Genomic DNA, 19,968 nt, shown 5'->3' on the forward strand with positions numbered 1-19,968 from the left:
TTACATATTATGCTTTGAAAAATATATTCGAGATAATATATATTTTAAACATATTTTATCAGAAGGTTATCCTGAATGGATAAAGAAATAATTAGAATATAAGCTCCGTGCTCTGTTGGAAAAAAAAAGCAAAATAAACGTGTAAGCAGGTAACTGTCTTTCTGTGAATTTGCTATTTAGTGTGTTGACTTGGACAAAGACAGTTTCTTATTTTACAGTACGTAAGATTTGACTTTAGAACAAGTGCAATCCTTCGAAGATTAGTGCGATCATTCTGAATACTCAAGTTTTAATGGCACAGAACGTTTTAGTAACAACAATCTAACAATGTATTTAAATTATAGAATTTATAGTGGTTAGCTATGCAAGTGCATTAATTCGCGTGAGCTGACAGATTATTTAATTGTAGATAAACGGGAAAAATACAACAACAAAGGAGAATAAATATGAAACTAGGGAAGAATAATAAAAAAGTTTTGTGCATAACATTAGGAATGTGTAGGGAAATAACGATCTAAAACATATAGAGACGTGGCTAGATATTTGATTTTATTAACAAACCCTAGAGTAGCTTTTCGCGAATTGTAAATTATCATCTAGGATAATTTACCTTAAGAATTTTAATTGTGTTTGTTTGTAGTTTAAGCACAAACTTACACAATGGGCTATCTGTGCTCTGCCCACTAGGGTATCGAAACCTGGTTAATAGCGTTGTAAGTCCACAGGCATACCGTTGTATCACTAATTTATATTCAGCATTTCGTACTACATGTAAACCGTTTTGTTCTTATAAGCATGTTTTGAAAAGGAGCTTTCTGAATCCGTGTTTAAGGTTTTCATTGCAAGCCCATAGCCATGTAGTTCAGGTGATACAAATGAGCTCCCACATACTCGCGCCAGATTTCAGCTTGTCTATTAATATTTATTTTTTTCTTTCTTTGATGATGGCCCCTCATTATGCAGTTCCTTTGATAACCCTGTGAATACTCGTACATGCGGAAGCAACATTTTCATACTTATCAGATAAAAGTTACTAGAAATGTTTATTATTTTTAGTGACAATAAAGGAATCACTACATATTTCGGAAATGCTCTTTTCGTCCCAGGGCACGTTCCCGTTAATAATAATAAAGCTAATTACATGAGCCTGTTAGATAGAGCTTTCGACTCGCAATCACCCAGTTTCACACACTACTATCCTCCCGTTCCTTCTGTCCATAATATTCTTCAAGTTTTCACAAGGTCCAGATGTAGTAACTGCAGAATATAATAGTATCTTAAAAAAAGGAGGAAGGTTTGAAAAACTACAAAGACGTTACAAAATAAAAACAATTTATCATTATATAAAGTTATATAAGTGTTTGGTTAAAATTTATTAAATATGATGATTTTCGGAGAAATAATAATATAACTACTAATAAAGCTGTGACATTTTGAATTTAAATTTAGTATTACTTAATACTTCCACATGTTTTAAAGTTTATGTTTTTATTATAATATTTAGATAAATCACAGATTTCTAATAAAGGATTCAGTTTTATTTAAAGATTTACAGTGATTATAATATTGAATGTAAAGATGTAAAAAAATTCAACTGATGGCGAATTTACTGATAATTATTTACTATAAATCATTAATACATAACGTATTTAAAGTGATAAAATATTGTTTACTTTTGTTTTCTTTTATTCTGAAAATTTTGTATCATATTTTTTTCTCAGAATTTTACACTAATTTTTAGCCACCTTCTCATAAAAGTGGAAAAATGATTATTCATTTGCAAGTACCCGAAGTTTAGGCTTAGATCACAGGCTTCTGGTTAATGTAAAACCAAGTTTTGTATAAAATAATTAAGCTCGTTGATTAGGGATACTAGCTCGCTTGAAAAGGTTTGTATTTTGTACAGAATACTCATTTTATGATCATTGTGAGATCTTATATAATTTATTGATTTTTTTTTAAATATTAATTTACGTATCTTTATTCATAAACGTTTGAAAGGTTAAAGTAATTTCTCAACACCTCGGCTTATCCCGAATTCTTATGACATTTATATAAATATGAATTTGTTCTTTGTTTTTCTTCCAATTCCAGGTAAGACAAGAAAATTTGTTTAGATATAAACATTACAAATTTTATGTTCTGCTGGAAACAAACTACCTTCTGAAATAAAAGATAAGTGAAGATTTTGGAACATGATTCAATTTAACGATGATCGGTTTTATACTTTCAATGTGTGTGTGTGTGGTGGCTGTACACATACTTAATAATGAGGGTTGTGCACATTATATTAAAATGATATTGGATCTTTGCTATGTCACAGCATATGTTGCTATATCTACTTCTGCTCTGTATGAATACTTAAGTTTGGGCAGTAGCTTTGAAGCTTGGTTTCCATTACAAAAGTATCCATCACTACATAATACTTAATTATATTAAGCAATTCACCCATCCCTGCAGGCTTTTGATAACATCTATATAGGAAGATAATGGTTTTACAGTTCCTGCTACAAAGTCTGATCCAATGGAAATATGTAGGGAGTGTATTTGGCAGCTTATTTGCCTTTATTATATAAAATAACATGAATACCAGTTTCATTCTACAGTTGTTTGGGCTTCAGTAGGTAAATGAGAGGTATGAATGGAAGCTTTATTGTGGTGTTCTGCCATAACTTTGTCAGTTGTAGTTGATAAGTGGCTTGCTGATTTACACATTCAATTTAGTGTAAACGTAATATACTCATATCTTTACTTCTTTACGTAACTAATGTATAATTTAGCAATGACATTTTCTAGACTGATATTTCTTGTTTCTGAATTTGTGGTTTGAAACTTTAAAAATGTTATTATTTATTATAATTATGTTCTTATAATTTCAGCCATGGATCGGCTGTTGAGACTTGGTGGTGGCCTAACAGGATTAGGGCAGGTAGGTTTGTTATACTGTGTTTTGCATTAAAGTAGAATAGTTAGTAGAATTAAGTTGTATGTGCCATAAAATGTCTAAACATGTATGTAATGCACTGCTAAGGCACTAGGGCTTTTTTTCTTAAACTGGGCTTTAACAAATATTTTTGTATCTAGGAGCCAGCCTAAAAACTTTGGAGTCAGGTGTGCCTAACCTAATTTCACTACTGTTTATACTGGGAAGTGGGGGCCACAATGTATATTTATTTGGTTTCACAGCAATGAGTGCATGCTAACAATTGCATGATATCAACAACCACTTAATAGTACTGCCTTTGGTCTCATACAAGTATATATATTTGCACTGATTGGTTAAATGGAGAGAAAGAAGAAAAACAAAATAGCACAAAATTAGTAGTATGTTTTTCAACCACAGAACTTCATTCCTGAAAACACATGAAGATCTGAACCTACAACTAAAATACTCAAGAAATGCAAAAATAATTCAAAATTTCCAAGAGCCTAGAAATGTTCTAGATTCACATTCTGTTTAGCTCTGTGCATAAATAAAATTGGAATAAAAACTAAATGCTATGTGGAAATTTGAACAGTCATGGTAACCTGGCAGCCAGGATTTGTCAAGGCCTGTCTAAGTTATATTAAAAGTAAGTTTACAAGAGTGTACATGTAAAGAGTAATCATACCCCAATATTAATAGACAAATGCCACTTGTAAAGTATATAACTTTGATCAAAGTTATTATTTAATAGAGAACTTTCTACATCAAAGCTTAAACCCTAGTATATACATTTCCATCTAGGTAAACTCCCTAATAACTATAAGTAGGATAATATTAGGTTTCCTATGCTTATAAATGTAAAGCTTCTTGTTATAGATAAGGTTTTTAAAAGTATTCTCATGTATGTTTTTTAACATTTTAATATTGTTATTTCAATAAAGAGACAAAAACTGCACAAAAAACAACAGAGATTCATCAACTCAATAAAAGCTAGAACTTCTGTATTTTAACTGTATTATGTTATAACATTGATATAGTAAACAATTGATTAGTAGTCTTACCTAGTTTGTTTGTTTTTGCATAATGCCATTTCTCACACAAAAGTGAGTACTGTCCAAATTTCCACACTTGATGTTCATTACTTTACACATTGCAACTTATTTTCCATGTTTTTTCCTTGTCACCAAGAATTATTGGTCAACATTTTGGTAACATTGTAAAGCTGAACAGATACTTGTAGAGGTTTTAGTCCTTTTAACTCACTGTTCTTTGATTTTGTTTTCCCTTTACTGTGGACTGCAATTTTTCCTTGGATCAGCAAACCAAAGACATAGTCGTCTTTTATAGCAATCTAAATTGACATATGTATGTGAATAATATGATATTAAACCTAATTTACTTTTCATTATTATAAAGAAGCTCAATTGTTTAATAGTTATATTACATATTCCAATACTGTACATTACCTCTGCTTACATAAATAGCCATTCTCATTCAGTGCTACCTTCTATATTCAAACATTCTTTGCACATGCCATAAGCCTTGAAGCTCCCATTCATCTGGAATTAACTGATCTAGTGCATCTTGCATGCAAATCATCATGTGAAAATCCTCCACCAGTAAGTCAATACAGGGACCTTCTTCATAATACATGTTTATTTAAACCTTGTTTGTATATGAATAAGTATAGTTTATTTTTTTACTTAATACAGGGACCTTCTTAATACACATTTATTTAAACCTTGTTTGCATATGAATATGTATAGTTTATTTTTTATGCTTAATACATGGACCTTCGTAATACATACTTGTTTATTTAAATCTTGTTTGTATATGAATACATATAGTTTATTTATTATATTCAATACAGGGACCTCCTCCAGGAGATGGACCTGTTGTTGATACAGCTGAACAAGTTTATATATCGTCATTGGCATTGCTAAAGGTAAAACTTAAATGTATTTTGAAAATCTGTTGGTATATCATCATACCCAATGAGCACTTCATCTGTGATCTGATTTAATGTGCTGTGGAATTCCCTTACCGTCTTCATTAACATTACTCTGCCCAATCCCAAACCTTTTTATCTTAAGCAGTGCTAACATTTTGAAATGAACTAACGTTATTAATGTCATATCTTTTATCCATTATGAGTTTTCAACGTCTACCATGGGAACTGAAGTTTATATGGCCAATATAGTTGTTTTGTTCTTGTTTCAAAACTTAGGTCTGTAATACAGATTTATTTACACATGCTGCAAAAAGTTTAGTATGTTAAAATTGTGCCATCAGCTTATAAATACAGGAAGCACTGATCTGTGATATCAAACATATTTGTCTTGAGGCAGATGTCAAGTAAATGATAAATAATACACCACATATTGGCTTGATCCATATAAACAGTAGCTGAAACCATGGATGTGACGTTGTCCATGTAGCGACTTCAGTCACACAACTGTCTGAAATTAGAGTGCTATAGGGATGATTTATATATTCAGTGATATTCTGTTAAACCAGTGACATGGTAATTAATTAATCATGTACATAGGGTTGATTTAGATATTAAATGATGTTCTGTCAAACCAGTGATATAGTAATTAATTAATCATGTACATAAGGTTGATTTACATATTAATTGATGTTCTGTCAAACCAGTGACATGGTAATTAATTAATCATCTACATAGGGTTGATTTAGTAATGTTTGTTTCAAGTTGTTAAAAAAAGGAGTCTCTCTGAATCATATGAAGAAAATTACTTGAACAAAAATGTTCAATTTTAATAAAACTTGCAAAAAATATATATGATAAAAATACAATATTTATATTGTTGTAGTCCACATTTTTTTTAAATTTATATGTGTTGTTCATTCATCAGAAGGAATTTTGATCTAGTGTGATTTTTCACAGCTTAATTTAGGAAGAGATTTTGGTAGTATAGAATGTGAGTTCAGCTCTGGTTATCTGATTAAATTATTTAATTAATGAGGCTGTAAGTTTATTTATCATTCAGTTAATTAGTTAGTTTGCTCAGCTTTGTCAGTTTTGAGTTTAGGTTTATGTGAAGAAATATAGACACAAGAAATTGCTGCACATTTGAGTGAAGTTAGCAACTAAGTCAAATTTTAAAGTTCACCTTAGACCTGCTAACAGTTGTAATGTTGTGATATGTGAATATCATAGTTCAAGAAATAACATGCTTTTGTAATCATTAAGTGAGCTAGATTTTCCATTCTACAGAAAATAGTTCAAAAGCACCTACATCAAAGTGCAAGTAATTACCTACAACAGTGTGGTTATTAAAGCAAATAAGAATTCTTACAATGGGCTTTTATTGTTGAAATAAATGGAAAGCTGTAGTTCAAAGAGTAAACGGTCAGTTAAGTTTCTTGTATGATGTGAGAAATTTATATGTGGATCTGTTTAAGTAATTATTAATGGTACGTTTTTAATCTGATATATTGTAGATGCTGAAACACGGTCGAGCAGGTGTTCCGATGGAGGTTATGGGACTTATGTTGGGAGAATTTGTTGATGATTATACAGTGCAGGTCATTGATGTTTTTGCCATGCCTCAGTCTGGAACGGTGAGAAAACGCATTTAGATTTAAAGCTATTGAAGTATATTGCATCTTATTCTAATTGTATTTATGTTTTAATCAAACTTAATTATTTGTTTTTAAATGGTATCAGTGTTGTATCATTGGACTAGGTGTCTCTTACAGGTTTATTTCTGTATTTTCATCTATTGTTATGTTAAAATGTTGGACCAAATCTCTCTGGAAGGTTTATTTCTGTATTTTCAGCTATCATTATGTTACAGTGTTGGATTAAGTTTCTTACAGGTTTATTTGTCTATTTTTAACCATTACGTTATAATCTTAGACTAAGTATATTGCAGTTTTATTTCTGTATTTTAAACTATTGTTATGTTACAGTGTTAGACTAAGTCTCTGGTAGATTTATTTTGTATTTTCAACTATCATTATGTTACAATATCAGACTAAGTCTCTCTGGCAGGTTTATCTCTGTATTTTCAACTATCATTATGTTACACTGTTAGACTAAGTCTCTCTGGGACATTTATTTATGTATTTTCAACTAACATTACGTTACAGTGTTTGACCAAGTCTCTTGCAGGTTTATTTCTCTATTTGAAACTGTCATTATGTTACAATGTTATACAAAGTCTTTTACAGGTTTATTTCTGTATTTTCATCTATTATGGCCCAGCATAGCCAGGTGGGTAAAGGCACTCGACTCGTAATCTGATGGTCGTGGGTTTGAATCCCTGTGTCACCAAACATGCTCACCCTTTCAGCCGTGGGGGCATTATAATGTGAAGGTCAATCCCACTATTCATTGGTAAAAGAGTAGCCCAATAGTTGGTAGTGGATGGTGAAGAGTAGCTGCCTTTCTTCTAGTCTTACACTGCTAAATTAGGGACGGGTTGCACAAATAGTCTTTGAGTAGTTTTGCGAGAAATTCAGAACAAATAAATAAACAATTTTCAACTATCATTATGTTACAATGTTAGACTAAATTTCTTACAGGTTTATTTCTCTATTTGCAATTACCTCTATGTTACAATGTTGGACTAAGTCCATCTAAGTTTTTATTTCTGTATTGTAAGCTCATTATGTTTCAACGTTAGACTAAGTACATCTTAGTTTTATTTCTGTATTTTCAACTATCATTGTGTTACAGGGTTGCACTAAATATCTTATAGGTTTATTTCTATATTTTAAACTATCACTATGTGACAATGTCAGACTAAGTCTCTTACAGGCTTATTTTTGTATTTTCAACTATCATTATGTTACAATGTTAGACCAAGTCTCTCTGGCAGGTTTATTTCTGTATTTTCAACGATTGTGTCCTGGAATGGCCAGGTGGGTAAAGGTGCTCGACTCATAATCTGAGGGTCTTGGGTTCGAATCATTGTGCCACCAAGCATGCTCATCCTTTCGGCCGTGGTGGCATTATTATAATAATAGTCAATCCCACTATTTGTTGGTAAAAGAGTAGTCCAAGAATTGGAGGTGGCAATCACCAGGTGGTGATTATCTGCCTTCCCTCTACTCTTACATTGCTAAATTAGGGGCAGGTAGCACAGATAGCCCTTGAGTAGCTTTGCGAGAAATTCAGAACAAACAAATAAACAATTTTCAACTATTACTATGTTACAAGGTCAGACTAAGTCTCTTACAGATTTATTTCTGTATTTTAAACTATCATTATGTTACATTGTTGGACTACGTTTCCTTGTCAGGTTTATTTCTGTATTTTAAACCATCATTATGTTAGAATGTTGGATTAAGTCCATCTTAGTGTTATTTCTGTATTGTCAACTAACATTGTTACAATGTTGGACTAAGTGTCTTAGAGGTTTATTTTTATATTCTAAACTACTATTATGTTACAAAGTTGGATTAAGTCTCTAACAGGTTTATTTCTGTATTTTCAAGTGTCATTATGTCATAATGTTAGACCAAGTCTCTCTGGCAGGTTTAGTTCTGTATGTCAAATTATCATTATGTTACAATGTTAAACTTTGTCTTTCTGGGAGTTTTATTTCTATATTTTCAACTATCACTATGTGACAGTGTTAGACTGAGTCTCTTGCAGGTTTATTTCTCTATTTTAAACTGTCATTATGTTTTAATGTTAGACAAAGTCTTTTACAGGTTTATTTCTGTATTTTAAACTATTATGCTACAATGTTGGACCAAGCCAGTTATAGGTTTATTTCTGTATTTTCAACTATCATTATGTTACAGTGTTGGACTAAGTCGATCTTAGTTTTATTTCTGATTGTTAGTCACTTTTTTAATGTTAAAGTACAAATATATTTTATTTGACCATTTCTTCTCAGCATGAGATTTTAGAATTCAGAAAAGTTCAACTACACATTTTCTCTACATATCGGTTTTTAAGGATGTCACCATATTTGATCTGAGGAATATTGCCACCTTACATTGGTACACAGGATATCACCCTTACATTGATATAAAGGGTATCACCATCTTACACTGGTATAAAGAATATTACTGTCTTATATAATCATATTTGCATTTCACTACTAAAGAGGGAAAAACACCTCAGCATCACAGCTCATTGAAGCAGCAGTATAAACAAAGATTTGTATCTGTTCAAAGTAAGGGTTGCTTGCTCTGTTAAACACTTTCAACATCAACAGTTTACCTAGATTTTGTACTTTAAATCTGTTAAAGTTCCAGGAGAGGTCAGTATTTATTTATAGCATAATTGAGATGTTTCCATAGATATACAAGGTTAAATTTTAATTTTAGGGTGTGAGTGTGGAAGCTGTAGACCCTGTGTTCCAGGCTAAGATGTTAGACATGTTGAAACAAACTGGAAGGTGAGAACCTCTGTTTTGTTTGGTTTTAGGGCTTGAGGCATGTGTTATTTGGATTGTAGGGTTTTTTACAAATTAAAAATTATAAGTGTCATAGTAGCTTTGAGAAAGTAGGTGTAGTGACATGTTAACACATATATGATAGTTAAAGTGTAGTGATATTTTTAATGTAGATCACACCTAAATTTGAATTACTCTTCATTCTTTCAAACTGGAAATCTCTTGTCCTGTTGAACAGTAAAAACTGAGGTTCTTATGTATTGACAGTAATAACATGTAGATGTCACCTAAAGTTACCTAGTTCCAATAGGGTGCTTTCATCCTCTCACAAGATTGGCTATTCTTAGTTGTTACTGTCCCTATATGTGAACAGTTTCTTTATGCATGCCACAAGCCTTCTGCTCCCCTCTGTAGGAATGTGTCGCTTGTAAATCATCACGTGTCAACTTTCCACCAATAGGAGCATAGCACATTCACGTTATGCATGTGACTCTCTCTGTGCACCTCTGCCAAATTGTTTTACCCATTAATGTTAATCCATTGCTTCTCGATTCATCTTCCTTCCCACTGACCTACTCTTCCGGGCTAATATATTAATGTGGTTCTCCATTCCCTTACTTTACCTTCAATCGAACCTCTTTCCTCATGTTCTTTGTTTCACCTTTCCCATAAAGTTTATGTTGGGGATTGAGTGGGGAGTAGGTTTGGTGGTGCTCTGCAAGTGTAGATGAGGTAATATCCTTCAATTTATGATAATTAATACAAGTGAGTGAATGTAGTTCACCCCTTTGATTGGGAGCCCTCATCCTACCCTGGTATAGATATTGGTACCCTGTGGACAGGTTTTGGACTTAAACTGAATCAATGAACAAAATCCCTTACACAGGTTTTGGGTTATCTGCCTTCCTCCATCTGTGTTGTGGGTCACAACAGTGGTACATGGGATTATTCTAGTTCTGTCCCTCATTCTCTCTTTTATGGGAATTTTACTGCCATTGTCGTTCTCTAGCACAAGTTCCTCCTACTAATCCTTATAGGATTCTATCTAATCTTGTGAGAAGCCATATCGGAAATAATAATTTTCTTATACTGAAAATGTATTACCAATGGGTACGTCCCTCCTTTCTCACTTTCAGTGCTTCCACATTTTGCCAAAATGATATAGTTCAGCAGAGACACATGGAGGGTATTGTATGTGTCATGTGAGTGTACTCTGCTCCAATTGATGGAGATGAGACAGATTCCAGTAGGGGAGAGTAAAAGGTTTGTGGCCTGCATAAAGAAAGTTTTCATATGGAGAGCAACACTGAACAAGAGTAGCTAAGCTTGTGAGAAGAGAGAAGTACCTATTGGAGACACATTTTCAGTATAGGAAAATTGTTGCTTTTATCTGTTGTTACCTCTACTGCATCACTTAACTGTATTCAGTCAGTCTGTTTCACTGACCCTGCAACCATTGTGTAACAATAAATACATAAACCCTTTTTTCATTATAGAAGGACTACATATTGTAACACAAAGTTGCACACTTGTTTATTTTTACAGTTAAAGCTGATAGGTTTTTCATTTAATTTCAGATATTTTCAGAATTTCATTTTAAAATTCAAATGTGCAACTTAGAATACAAGATGTCATTAGTGATGTGAAATATAATGTTCTAAGATTGATTATTTATCTAAGCTAGAAATTGGTTAAATATTTCATGTACCTGATCAGCAGAGGTTAAACTAGACAATCATCCCAGTACCTACTAGCCACATCCCACTTATTAAAATGAAATAATTTCTTTCTATTGGTTGAGAGTAATCCAATGGCAAGTATCCTAGAGAATTATTGACATTTCTGACAGACATTATGTCATAGGAGAGTCCTGGCATGTTGGTTCGACTTTCTGGATTGCCTGTCTTTAATGCAAGAAGTGTTAATGTTAAACATTTACAATTTAGATGAAAAATATTTAATATATATAGTATGCAATTCCTTGTAAACTTAAGCATTATGTAGGTGTGGAAAGTGAATCTAAAATGGGCAATATGTAGCAAACAAGAGTCACATGATAGAGAAGTGAGGACAAAAATTATATTTAAACCTGATATTGGAATGTAAGTTATAAATTGTGTAATAAACTTGAATATAACTGTGTAAAAAGACTGGGATATTTTCACTCTGATGCATCTGTAAAGATAAAAAAGAACATTTATATTTTTTATGTTTATCTGCACAGTATTGTTGAGTCTGGTCTCTAGTTATTTTGTGACAATGTGGAAACATTTAATTTATTATGTGATTCAAAGGAAACATTTTTCTTTGTCATTGCCAGGCCTGAGATGGTTGTTGGTTGGTACCACTCTCACCCAGGATTTGGGTGCTGGTTGTCAGGAGTGGACATCAACACCCAGCAGAGTTTTGAAGCTCTGTCCGAGAGGGCTGTAGCAGTAGTGGTGGATCCAATTCAGAGTGTCAAGGGAAAGGTATGCCATTTAATCAGACGTTCTGTGTAGTCGCACCACGTGAATCAAAACATGTTCTAATTCTTTTTATATCCTAAAAAAAAATTCTGATCGATTTATAGTTCCTTATAAATCTACAGAATGGAAACTGTGTTGGTCATTTCTTTGTATTCACTAATGTTTTTATGTTTAAATAAATAGTTTAATGTCATTATCTTCTACTGTTTTGAAGCTAGAGACCTTTATAGATGACAAGACTCTGTTTATTATAGGTTGTAATTGATGCATTCCGACTTATTAACCCTAACATGATGGTACTTGGACAAGAACCCCGTCAAACTACCTCCAACTTAGGACATCTGTCTAAACCTTCCATACAGGTGGGAGTTATTACTTGGAACTGATTGATAAAATAGGGTTATGATTTATTAAACATTCCAGCTGTTGTATTGCAGTATCAGGGCATATGTTTCTATTTTTCAGGCTCTCATTCATGGTTTAAACAGGCATTACTATTCTATATCTATCAACTACAGGAAGAATGAACTGGAACAGAAGGTAAGCTATATTGTAAAAATAAAATCACTGGTTTGAAATTTTTCTCTGTTGTAGTTATGCAGTAGTATGCTCTCCGAATAATCTTGCTTTGTTTCAATGTAATTGATATATCAAGGAGATGTGTTATAACTTTTTATTTCCAAGATGTCATGTAATTAGAACTTCTTGTGATCACTAAAACAATTTTAATTAGTGCAACAAATTCTTCCTTTTCTCGTGACATATCCACTTGTAGGGAAGTTAATAAATATTCATCTTAAAAATGTGTCTGTTACATTTATCGAACTTCAGAGGAGTTTTTAAAAAACATCACTGAATGTTTTCCATTTGTATGGTTGATATTAAAGTTTATACTGATAAACAACATACTTTAAATTGTTTTCATTTTTTATTCATTGGACTGTGACATTCAGAGACAGGTCTACTGCTGATAGCAGTTGATTGGCTGGTACTTAAGAGATGGCTTAAACTGATGAAGAAGAGGTCAGCCGTTTATAGGCAGTCAAACTAAGTTTGGGATATAGTTAACTGTGACCTACACGAGAAAGATGAGAAGTGCAATACTTTGACTGTAATATTTCCATTTAGATTTGTTCATGGTCTATAAATTATATTTTTCTCTGTAGTGTTGGTTAGTTCATGATTTTTTTTTATTACTAATTTCAACAGTTTTTGGGGTAAAACAACTGATATTGGTTCTAAAGAAGTAACTAACACCTGGAGAATGTTTTAAAAAGGGAGTCTATGTAGGACAAAATTTTACTGCCTTTATCTTAGAAATCTTGAGTGTTGGTTTTTATGTTTGTGTATTTTTAACCCTATGGTTTTGGGATATGCCCATTTGACATTGCTCTTGTATGGAAAATGATACACAGTTTATCTGTACATACAATAAGTGAATGTTTTTAATGATGTGAGAGAAAAACAGAGGTTCAAGAAGTCTTGATAGAAATGAAATAGAAACCCTATAACTTAAGCACTTTTGAAAGGTTGACCTTTCTTTTTGAGGGGCAAAGTGACCACTTCCAGTCCACCATTCAAAAGTGCTTGGTTTGTAAGGTTTCTATTTCATTTTTATCAAGACTTCTTGAACCTATGTGTCTTTCTAACATAAAAAATTTTACATAAGTATACACTTTTATTTACTGATATAGGCATTTTACATCATTCAGTGCTTCAGTACCTATCTGAATGCTTAATGGACACCAGAGCTAAAATAAATATCACTACTATGACCATTTCTCTTCCTGAATTTGTCTGATTTTTTATAATTCACTTTGACACTAATAACCTGAAACAATCCTATAAGACTGCTGAAGACCATTTGTTAGAACTTGAAAACACAATAGCATGTATCGGGAGCCTTGGATCACATATTAAACTAGCTACTTCTAGTGTACTAGATATGAACTTTGTTAATACATCTTCACAACAATTGGTAAGAACAGTTTGAATTCTGCAATGGAAATAACCATTGAGAGACTGTAGTTTAAAGTGAACTCTTTCAATTAATTGTAAACATTATACAAATAGGGTGGGTTGTGAATTGTATGTTGTTATATTGTTAATCTCATTGATGTACAGTGATATTTCTTGCTTAGATTTTGATTGTTACCTTAGGGTTAAATATTGTGTGTGTGTTTATATACTAAATTAATAAATAGATTACAGTTTCTTACATGATGTAAATTTGTATTACCCACTTTTCTTTCTAGAGTGATAGTTCTTTATTCTAAATAGTTTCAGGCTTGTAACATATTTCCTTTGTTGTTGTTTTTCTTCTGAGTTGTATCTAACTATTAAACCAACAAGCTAGAAATAATCCAGTGAACTCAGTATGGTAATGCATGAACCTCTGGGTGCATATCTTACTTGTTGGTTGTCTGTCTAACCTAATTTTACTTAGTTACTATTATAACAAATTTAGGTCTTGTACTTTTGTACAGGTAAAGACTGTTAATAAAAGTTAACCCTAATTTTAGTAGGGTTTTTAGTGAGTCATTTCTTTCAGATATTCAACTGAAAACACAAAAATATGGGCAAAGCATAGGGTGTCCTGTAACTATTATAATTTAGTATGTTTTTTACCTATAAATACATTAAGATAATGTTCAAGGTGAACTAGCAACTTTGAATCCTTAGACACGATAAATCAAAGGCTATCTTAAGTATAAACTACTATTATATGTAATTTTATAAATAATATAGTGGTAAAGGTAAGAGAATTAATGATGTTTTTGAAATTTATGTAATAATAAGGCATGGCAAACTGATTGAAAGCTGTAATATTAGATTGTTTTAGGAGTATGCATGCTCCAGCAACTAACCTAGGGGGTGAAAGAGTGTTCACATGGTTCATAGAATTGAACATTTTAAAGGTAATAAATTTTAACTTGTATGATATTAAACACGAAATGTCATAATTACCTTCACCCTGTCTGGGATAAGAGTTAAGAAAGTGATCTGTTGCAGATGTTACTTAATCTTCACAAGAAAAGTTGGATGGATGGGTTAACTCTTTCTGATTATGATGAGCATTGCCAGCTCAATGAGAAGACAGTGACAGAAATGCTTGACCTTGCTAAGGCTTATAATAAGGTGTGTACCATTTCAAGACTAGAACATTTGTGAAATTATCAAGTATGTAAGTACATGCACATATTCAGAGTATATTTTCATTCAATGTATATTTCACTAGAGTTTGCTAACTCCTTTTATATCTTCATGTTTCAGTGATGTGGTTAAAGGACTACTAGTTAATATGTTAGTGCTGGTAGTGTAATAAATGCTGTACTAGTTAGAAAAATTAAATTAACGATTATGGTTATTTCTGTTAACTTAATGTCTACATGTATTTCTTCGTCATTATTAAATTGCCATTTTCAAAGCAACTATTTCAATTATGTTCCTTAATTTAAAATATCTATAAACTATTTCCTAGAAAGGTTAAGATGTGTTGCCCTAATTTTTATGCTGCACTACTTCCAATTTTTAGTGTATGTAAACCTTGTAACTATTAATTAAATGGTTTCTTGTATCTTTATTACCATATAATTAATATGAACATACCTGAATCTCACCATCTATGAATATTTCAGTCTCTAGAAGAAGAGGACAAATTAACACCTGAACAACTTGCCATTAAAAACGTAGGAAAGAAGGTAACTTATTTTTGTTTAAAATCTTGCATAAGTGATGAATAGAATTGTTGTTAATTAATTAGTCCTGGTTAATGTGATGCCTCTTTCTTATTCAGGATCCAAAAAGGCATTTGGAAGAGAATGTGGATGTGCTCATGACCTCTAACATTGTCCAATGTTTAGGGTCAATGCTAGACACTGTTATTTTTAAGTAACCACTGCGAGTCTCTTTATGGAGAGATGTTTAACAATCTGTACTGACTTTACTAACTGAAATCTTGTTAAACAGTAAATGAGAGAATTTCCCAACACTTGTCAACCTATTAAGAATATTTTATCCTTTTACATGTACTCTAACTCCCAAGCCTGATGTTGATAAATGTCTGAGAATCACTCCTCAATAAAATTATGTTCTGGACTTCTTTCGAAGAGTGAATCCATTCTTCCTGCAGGTTAATCTTCACAAATGTGTTTATGATAAGACCTCGTGTAAAAAATGAAGAAGGGGATTTACCCAGTCTCTTCAAAGATAACTGTACTCTAGTGAAACACATTGAAAGTGTAATAGGGCCACTACTCCTCATATATCTAAAACCCAGAGCTGCATCGTATAATAAAAAAGTGGAAACCCCAAGTGATGTGCTTCTGGGGATAAGTATGTTGTATTATCGGATGAATTCTGGAGTTAATATCCTTTTCACTAGAGTTGTATAAAGAAAAAAACTTCTTTAACATTATCAGGGACGACAAATACTTGGAAAGAGGAAACACTCATATATAAGAATACAGTAAATTTTTTATTTAAAAAATAGTTACAGCCATAGAACTTAGTTTCACATACATATTTTATACTTGTTTGTATTTCTCGACTCATTTATAGAAAAGTAAAATAAATTGTTACTGCAAATAATAATATCAGGATATCTTTTAAAAACTGTACTCCCACAATCATGTTTGTTATTTATGATAGATTTCATTAATGTTTTAAAATAAATAGGCTTAACTTAGTGGTATTCAACTGTATATAAACAGCAGTGAAATTTAAAAATCTTGTTTAAGGGTACAAACTTTGAATTATCAAGACACATCTTTTGTATGTGCTCAGTCTTAAGGGTACCAATATTGAAGTTCCACATTGAAATCAAGAAAACTTAGAATTACTGCCATGAATATTAAATGTTTCCTTAATTCCTAATTTTCAATTGTTTTGAACTAGAATGAAAATAACTACATTCATTTATTTTAGAAGATACACTGTGAATCATTTATAAAGTTCAGTACTTGTTACCGTCATAACAAAGGTTGGTGCAGTGTGGACATGAAGTGTAAACCAGCTTCACCTGTAATTCCATGGAACTGTCCTTCCTTTAATTTTGTGTTGTACACAGAAGGTGAACTTAGAGAGGCACTGCTTCCACTAAATGGGAGAAAAACATTTGAAATTAAAAGGGAATTCTTGTTTTTTCTTATATTCATATTCAGTATAAACAGAAGAGTAAATTGAGAATTTTTAGCCAAAAAATATATGTATACATATGACCTTAAAAGACAGTGTACTGTTACATAGATAAAATTAGACTCATGCTGAGAACATGACCTTACCTTGAGTAGGTTGTAGTGTTAGGTAGAGAATATGGAGCCCGAGATGGTGATGTCATTCCTGGCATGGGAATGTAAGGAAGTACAGATGATTGTTGTAGAGAGCTCGGAAGAACTGAATAAAAAATTTGGACTTTTCATTTTTTAAACTTCACCCAATTATTAGAAATGCATTTTTACAATAATTAACTTACCAAAACAGAACGACATTTAGATTTACCTGTTGCCAGAGGAGGTTGGGGATATGTTTGCTCCACAAAGGAGTACGGGTACTGTCCCATGTATGTGTTGGGTGGCCCATTATAGCTGTTAGAATATAAAGCCAAAGTAACCTAGGTATCAAATACTCCTAAATCAACACAATATCTATATACCAATAATCTATGTAAACAGGTATCTCAGTACTGTTTATTTTCTTTTTAAAATTACAAATTAGTTTACTGCTTTTCAGAAATGTTGCTAACAGAAATTTAAAACAAATTTTAAGAAGGAATCTATCAATGTTATACTATGAAGTGAATGACTATTAATGGCATACAACAGATGTTTTACTTAACTGTGGATAATCTTTCAGTGGAAGGTAAGGATACTGGACCTTATTCCAGAAACATCTACCTGTCTATTCACAGTTAGGTTATTATAGGTTATTACATCCATAGGTAATTTACTGAAAGATTGAAGGGTGCAAATTCAAACTACAGCATTATACAGGTGAAAAACTCCTATCAAAGTATTACAGTTTGGTATCAAATCAGCTAGATATAGAATACATAAAGAATGAGAGAATACCTCTGTTTACCTGTTCATGTGGTGGTGGCGATACCATGCGAGAATCATGTGATGGATAGGTTCCATAGGGAGTTGGCAGAAGGAACTCTCGCATCAAATCATGGTACATGCCAAGGGCTTCCCATCAACTGTTTACTGACTGATGCTAATGATGCATGGTGTTGATCAATTGTATCAACTTCCTTATCAATTAGTGGACCCAGAGCAGTGCACTGTTCTACAAGAATGGAAAAAGAAATCACTACACTCATCTTTAAGAATGGAAAAATCATAAGTACAAACAGAAAAAAACCACTACACTCTTCTGTAAGATGGAAAAACAAAACTATTAATGTTACTTAGAAAGAAAACCAGTATTTTCTTCTGTGAAAGCAGGATAAAATACTAGCTCAAGACTTCACAAGTTTGTTGGTTTTATGTAAAGATATATAAGGGGTACCTGTATTAGCTCTCTCTCTCTCTCTCTCTCAGAACACAACCTCACAGTGTAGAAATAATTTTGTTTTTGGTGTTAAAAAGATAATGAACCTGATCACCACAGTTTGGCCCCAATTGAAATATAAATTAAGTACACATCTGTAATTCAATTGCTTAAGAACTGTTACAAGTTAAAATTTAAAACTGCAAAAATGTGCAAATTAATTGAAACAAATAGTCATTTTACAATATTTTCAGAATGGCAGCCAGTGTAGGCTTGCTGAGCCCGCTGATTTCCTTTAGTAGTTATTTTTTCACACAAACGGCATCATTAGCTGTGTTTTTCAGTACGGTAGATCTATTTTTGGGATATATGATGAAATTTTGAGGAATATTACGTCATTCGAAATTGCGTTAGAAGGGCAAGGAGACCAGTCAAAAAACAACTTCTTACCAACTCAATGAAGAAAAAACGGTATCAATGGGGTCTGAAATACAAGAACTGGACGCAAGAACAATGGAGGAAGGTGTTATTCAGTGACGAGACTCATTTCTTTGTACAGGGTCAAAGAAGTCTGCATGTTTGCAGATCTCCAGGTGAGAACTTTCGAGAATCTCACAATGTTTGTAAAACATCCCTTGAAGAAGATGTTTTGGGGCTTTTTCAGCTACTATAGCATTGGAGGCTTACATATCATAGAAGGTATGATGCAAGGACTGCAGTACATCGAAGTTTTACAGAAAAGAGTCATTCCACAATTGAAAAAGAGATTTCCAGATGGATCTGGCATTTTTCAGCAAGATCTGGCTCTGTGCCACACATTGAAACTTGTGAAGAATTTTATGACTACAATGTGAATAAAGGTGCTGGACTGGCCTGGAAACTCTGGACTTAAATCCTATTGAAAATCTTTGGGCAATTTGTAAAGAAAGACTTCAGGTGTGGTACCCCGATCCAAAAATTAGTAAAGATTGCAGTCAACACGTGGACTTGATGCCAAAGCGGATTAATGATCTGAAAAATAAAGGTGGTCATATCATGTATTAATTTGAGAGTAATTTTTGGATTCTCAGAAATAAAATGAAAAAATCGTAATTTTCCATCTTGTTTCAATTAATTTGCACAAGGTTGTAATGATCAATTGATAAAAACTTATTGATACTTCTGTTTTATGCAAATCCAAACCAGTACCAAAGGTAAGGTTAATAAAGTTGAATATTACAATTAATGCCATACATATATACATACATGTCAAAACATAACCTGTGTATCTGTTTCAAATACCTATGTTCTAAACCACGTGCTAATTACTTTCATATAAGGACAGTAGATTTAAAGGTGAAAATGCTATCAAAATTTGGATAAATAAAAACTTATTTACAGATGTTTCAAGGAATTAACATTCATAGAACTCCATATATCTACTTCTTCCAATTCATGAAGCAAGGACATTATTATTGGTCATAATAAATATTAATTTTGATAATAAAAAACAACCAACTAATGAATAAATATTTACTGTAAAACTTATCAAAATGTAAGTGTAGTTTTCATTTTCATTCCCTTAACGTCACACACTTAATCCTTTCTTTGGCCACATCTTTTTATATTTTTTAACACCTAAAAGGTGGTTTTAATTGGATATGACTTTTGTTGGTACACACCAACAAACCACAGCAAGTAAGAAAATGGCACTCATTAGTAAACAATA

The 19,968-nt window shown here is 32.2% G+C and overlaps 1 protein-coding gene and 1 pseudogene across 3 annotated transcripts in view; one reads left to right on the forward strand and one right to left on the reverse strand.

Moving 5' to 3' along the window:
- Nucleotides 1-1,579: 1,579 nt before the first annotated feature.
- Rpn11 (regulatory particle non-ATPase 11) lies at nt 1,580-15,869 on the forward strand. 2 transcript variants are annotated; one of them, XM_076505989.1, is made up of 11 exons: nt 1,580-1,889; nt 2,880-2,929; nt 4,797-4,871; nt 6,392-6,511; nt 9,236-9,306; nt 11,624-11,774; nt 12,026-12,133; nt 12,237-12,311; nt 14,784-14,909; nt 15,410-15,472; nt 15,568-15,869. In XM_076505989.1, exons 2-11 carry the CDS (start codon nt 2,882-2,884, stop codon nt 15,664-15,666), a joined length of 936 nt encoding a protein of 311 aa, XP_076362104.1. In that variant the 5' UTR covers nt 1,580-1,889; nt 2,880-2,881; the 3' UTR covers nt 15,667-15,869. The 2 variants fall into 2 exon arrangements, with proteins under 2 accessions (XP_076362104.1, XP_076362105.1); XM_076505990.1 differs by lacking the exon at nt 12,237-12,311.
- A 360-nt stretch (nt 15,870-16,229) lies between these two features.
- Nucleotides 16,230-19,968, reverse strand: part of LOC143251663 (signal transducing adapter molecule 1-like) — a 28,407-nt pseudogene continuing 24,668 nt past the window's right edge. Inside the window, exons 10-13 of the transcript XR_013028637.1 lie at nt 17,850-18,056; nt 17,271-17,382; nt 17,054-17,165; nt 16,230-16,868 (exon numbers count right to left, since the gene is read on the reverse strand). The product of XR_013028637.1 is annotated as a signal transducing adapter molecule 1-like (transcript). The remainder of the gene's footprint in view (nt 16,869-17,053; nt 17,166-17,270; nt 17,383-17,849; nt 18,057-19,968) is intronic.

The sequence above is a fragment of the Tachypleus tridentatus genome, chromosome 6, assembly GCF_004210375.1.
Source record: "Tachypleus tridentatus isolate NWPU-2018 chromosome 6, ASM421037v1, whole genome shotgun sequence".
NCBI lineage: Eukaryota > Metazoa > Arthropoda > Merostomata > Xiphosura > Limulidae > Tachypleus > Tachypleus tridentatus.

Bases quoted from the DNA above. Each gene is read 5' to 3' on its own strand.
- Rpn11 (XM_076505989.1), top strand. From the start codon at position 2,882: ATGGATCGGCTGTTGAGACTTGGTGGTGGCCTAACAGGATTAGGGCAG. The intron at 2,930-4,796 runs GTAGGTTTGTTA...TATTCAATACAG, and splicing joins GCCTAACAGGATTAGGGCAG to GGACCTCCTCCAGGAGATGG. The intron at 12,134-12,236 runs GTGGGAGTTATT...TCTATTTTTCAG, and splicing joins TGTCTAAACCTTCCATACAG to GCTCTCATTCATGGTTTAAA.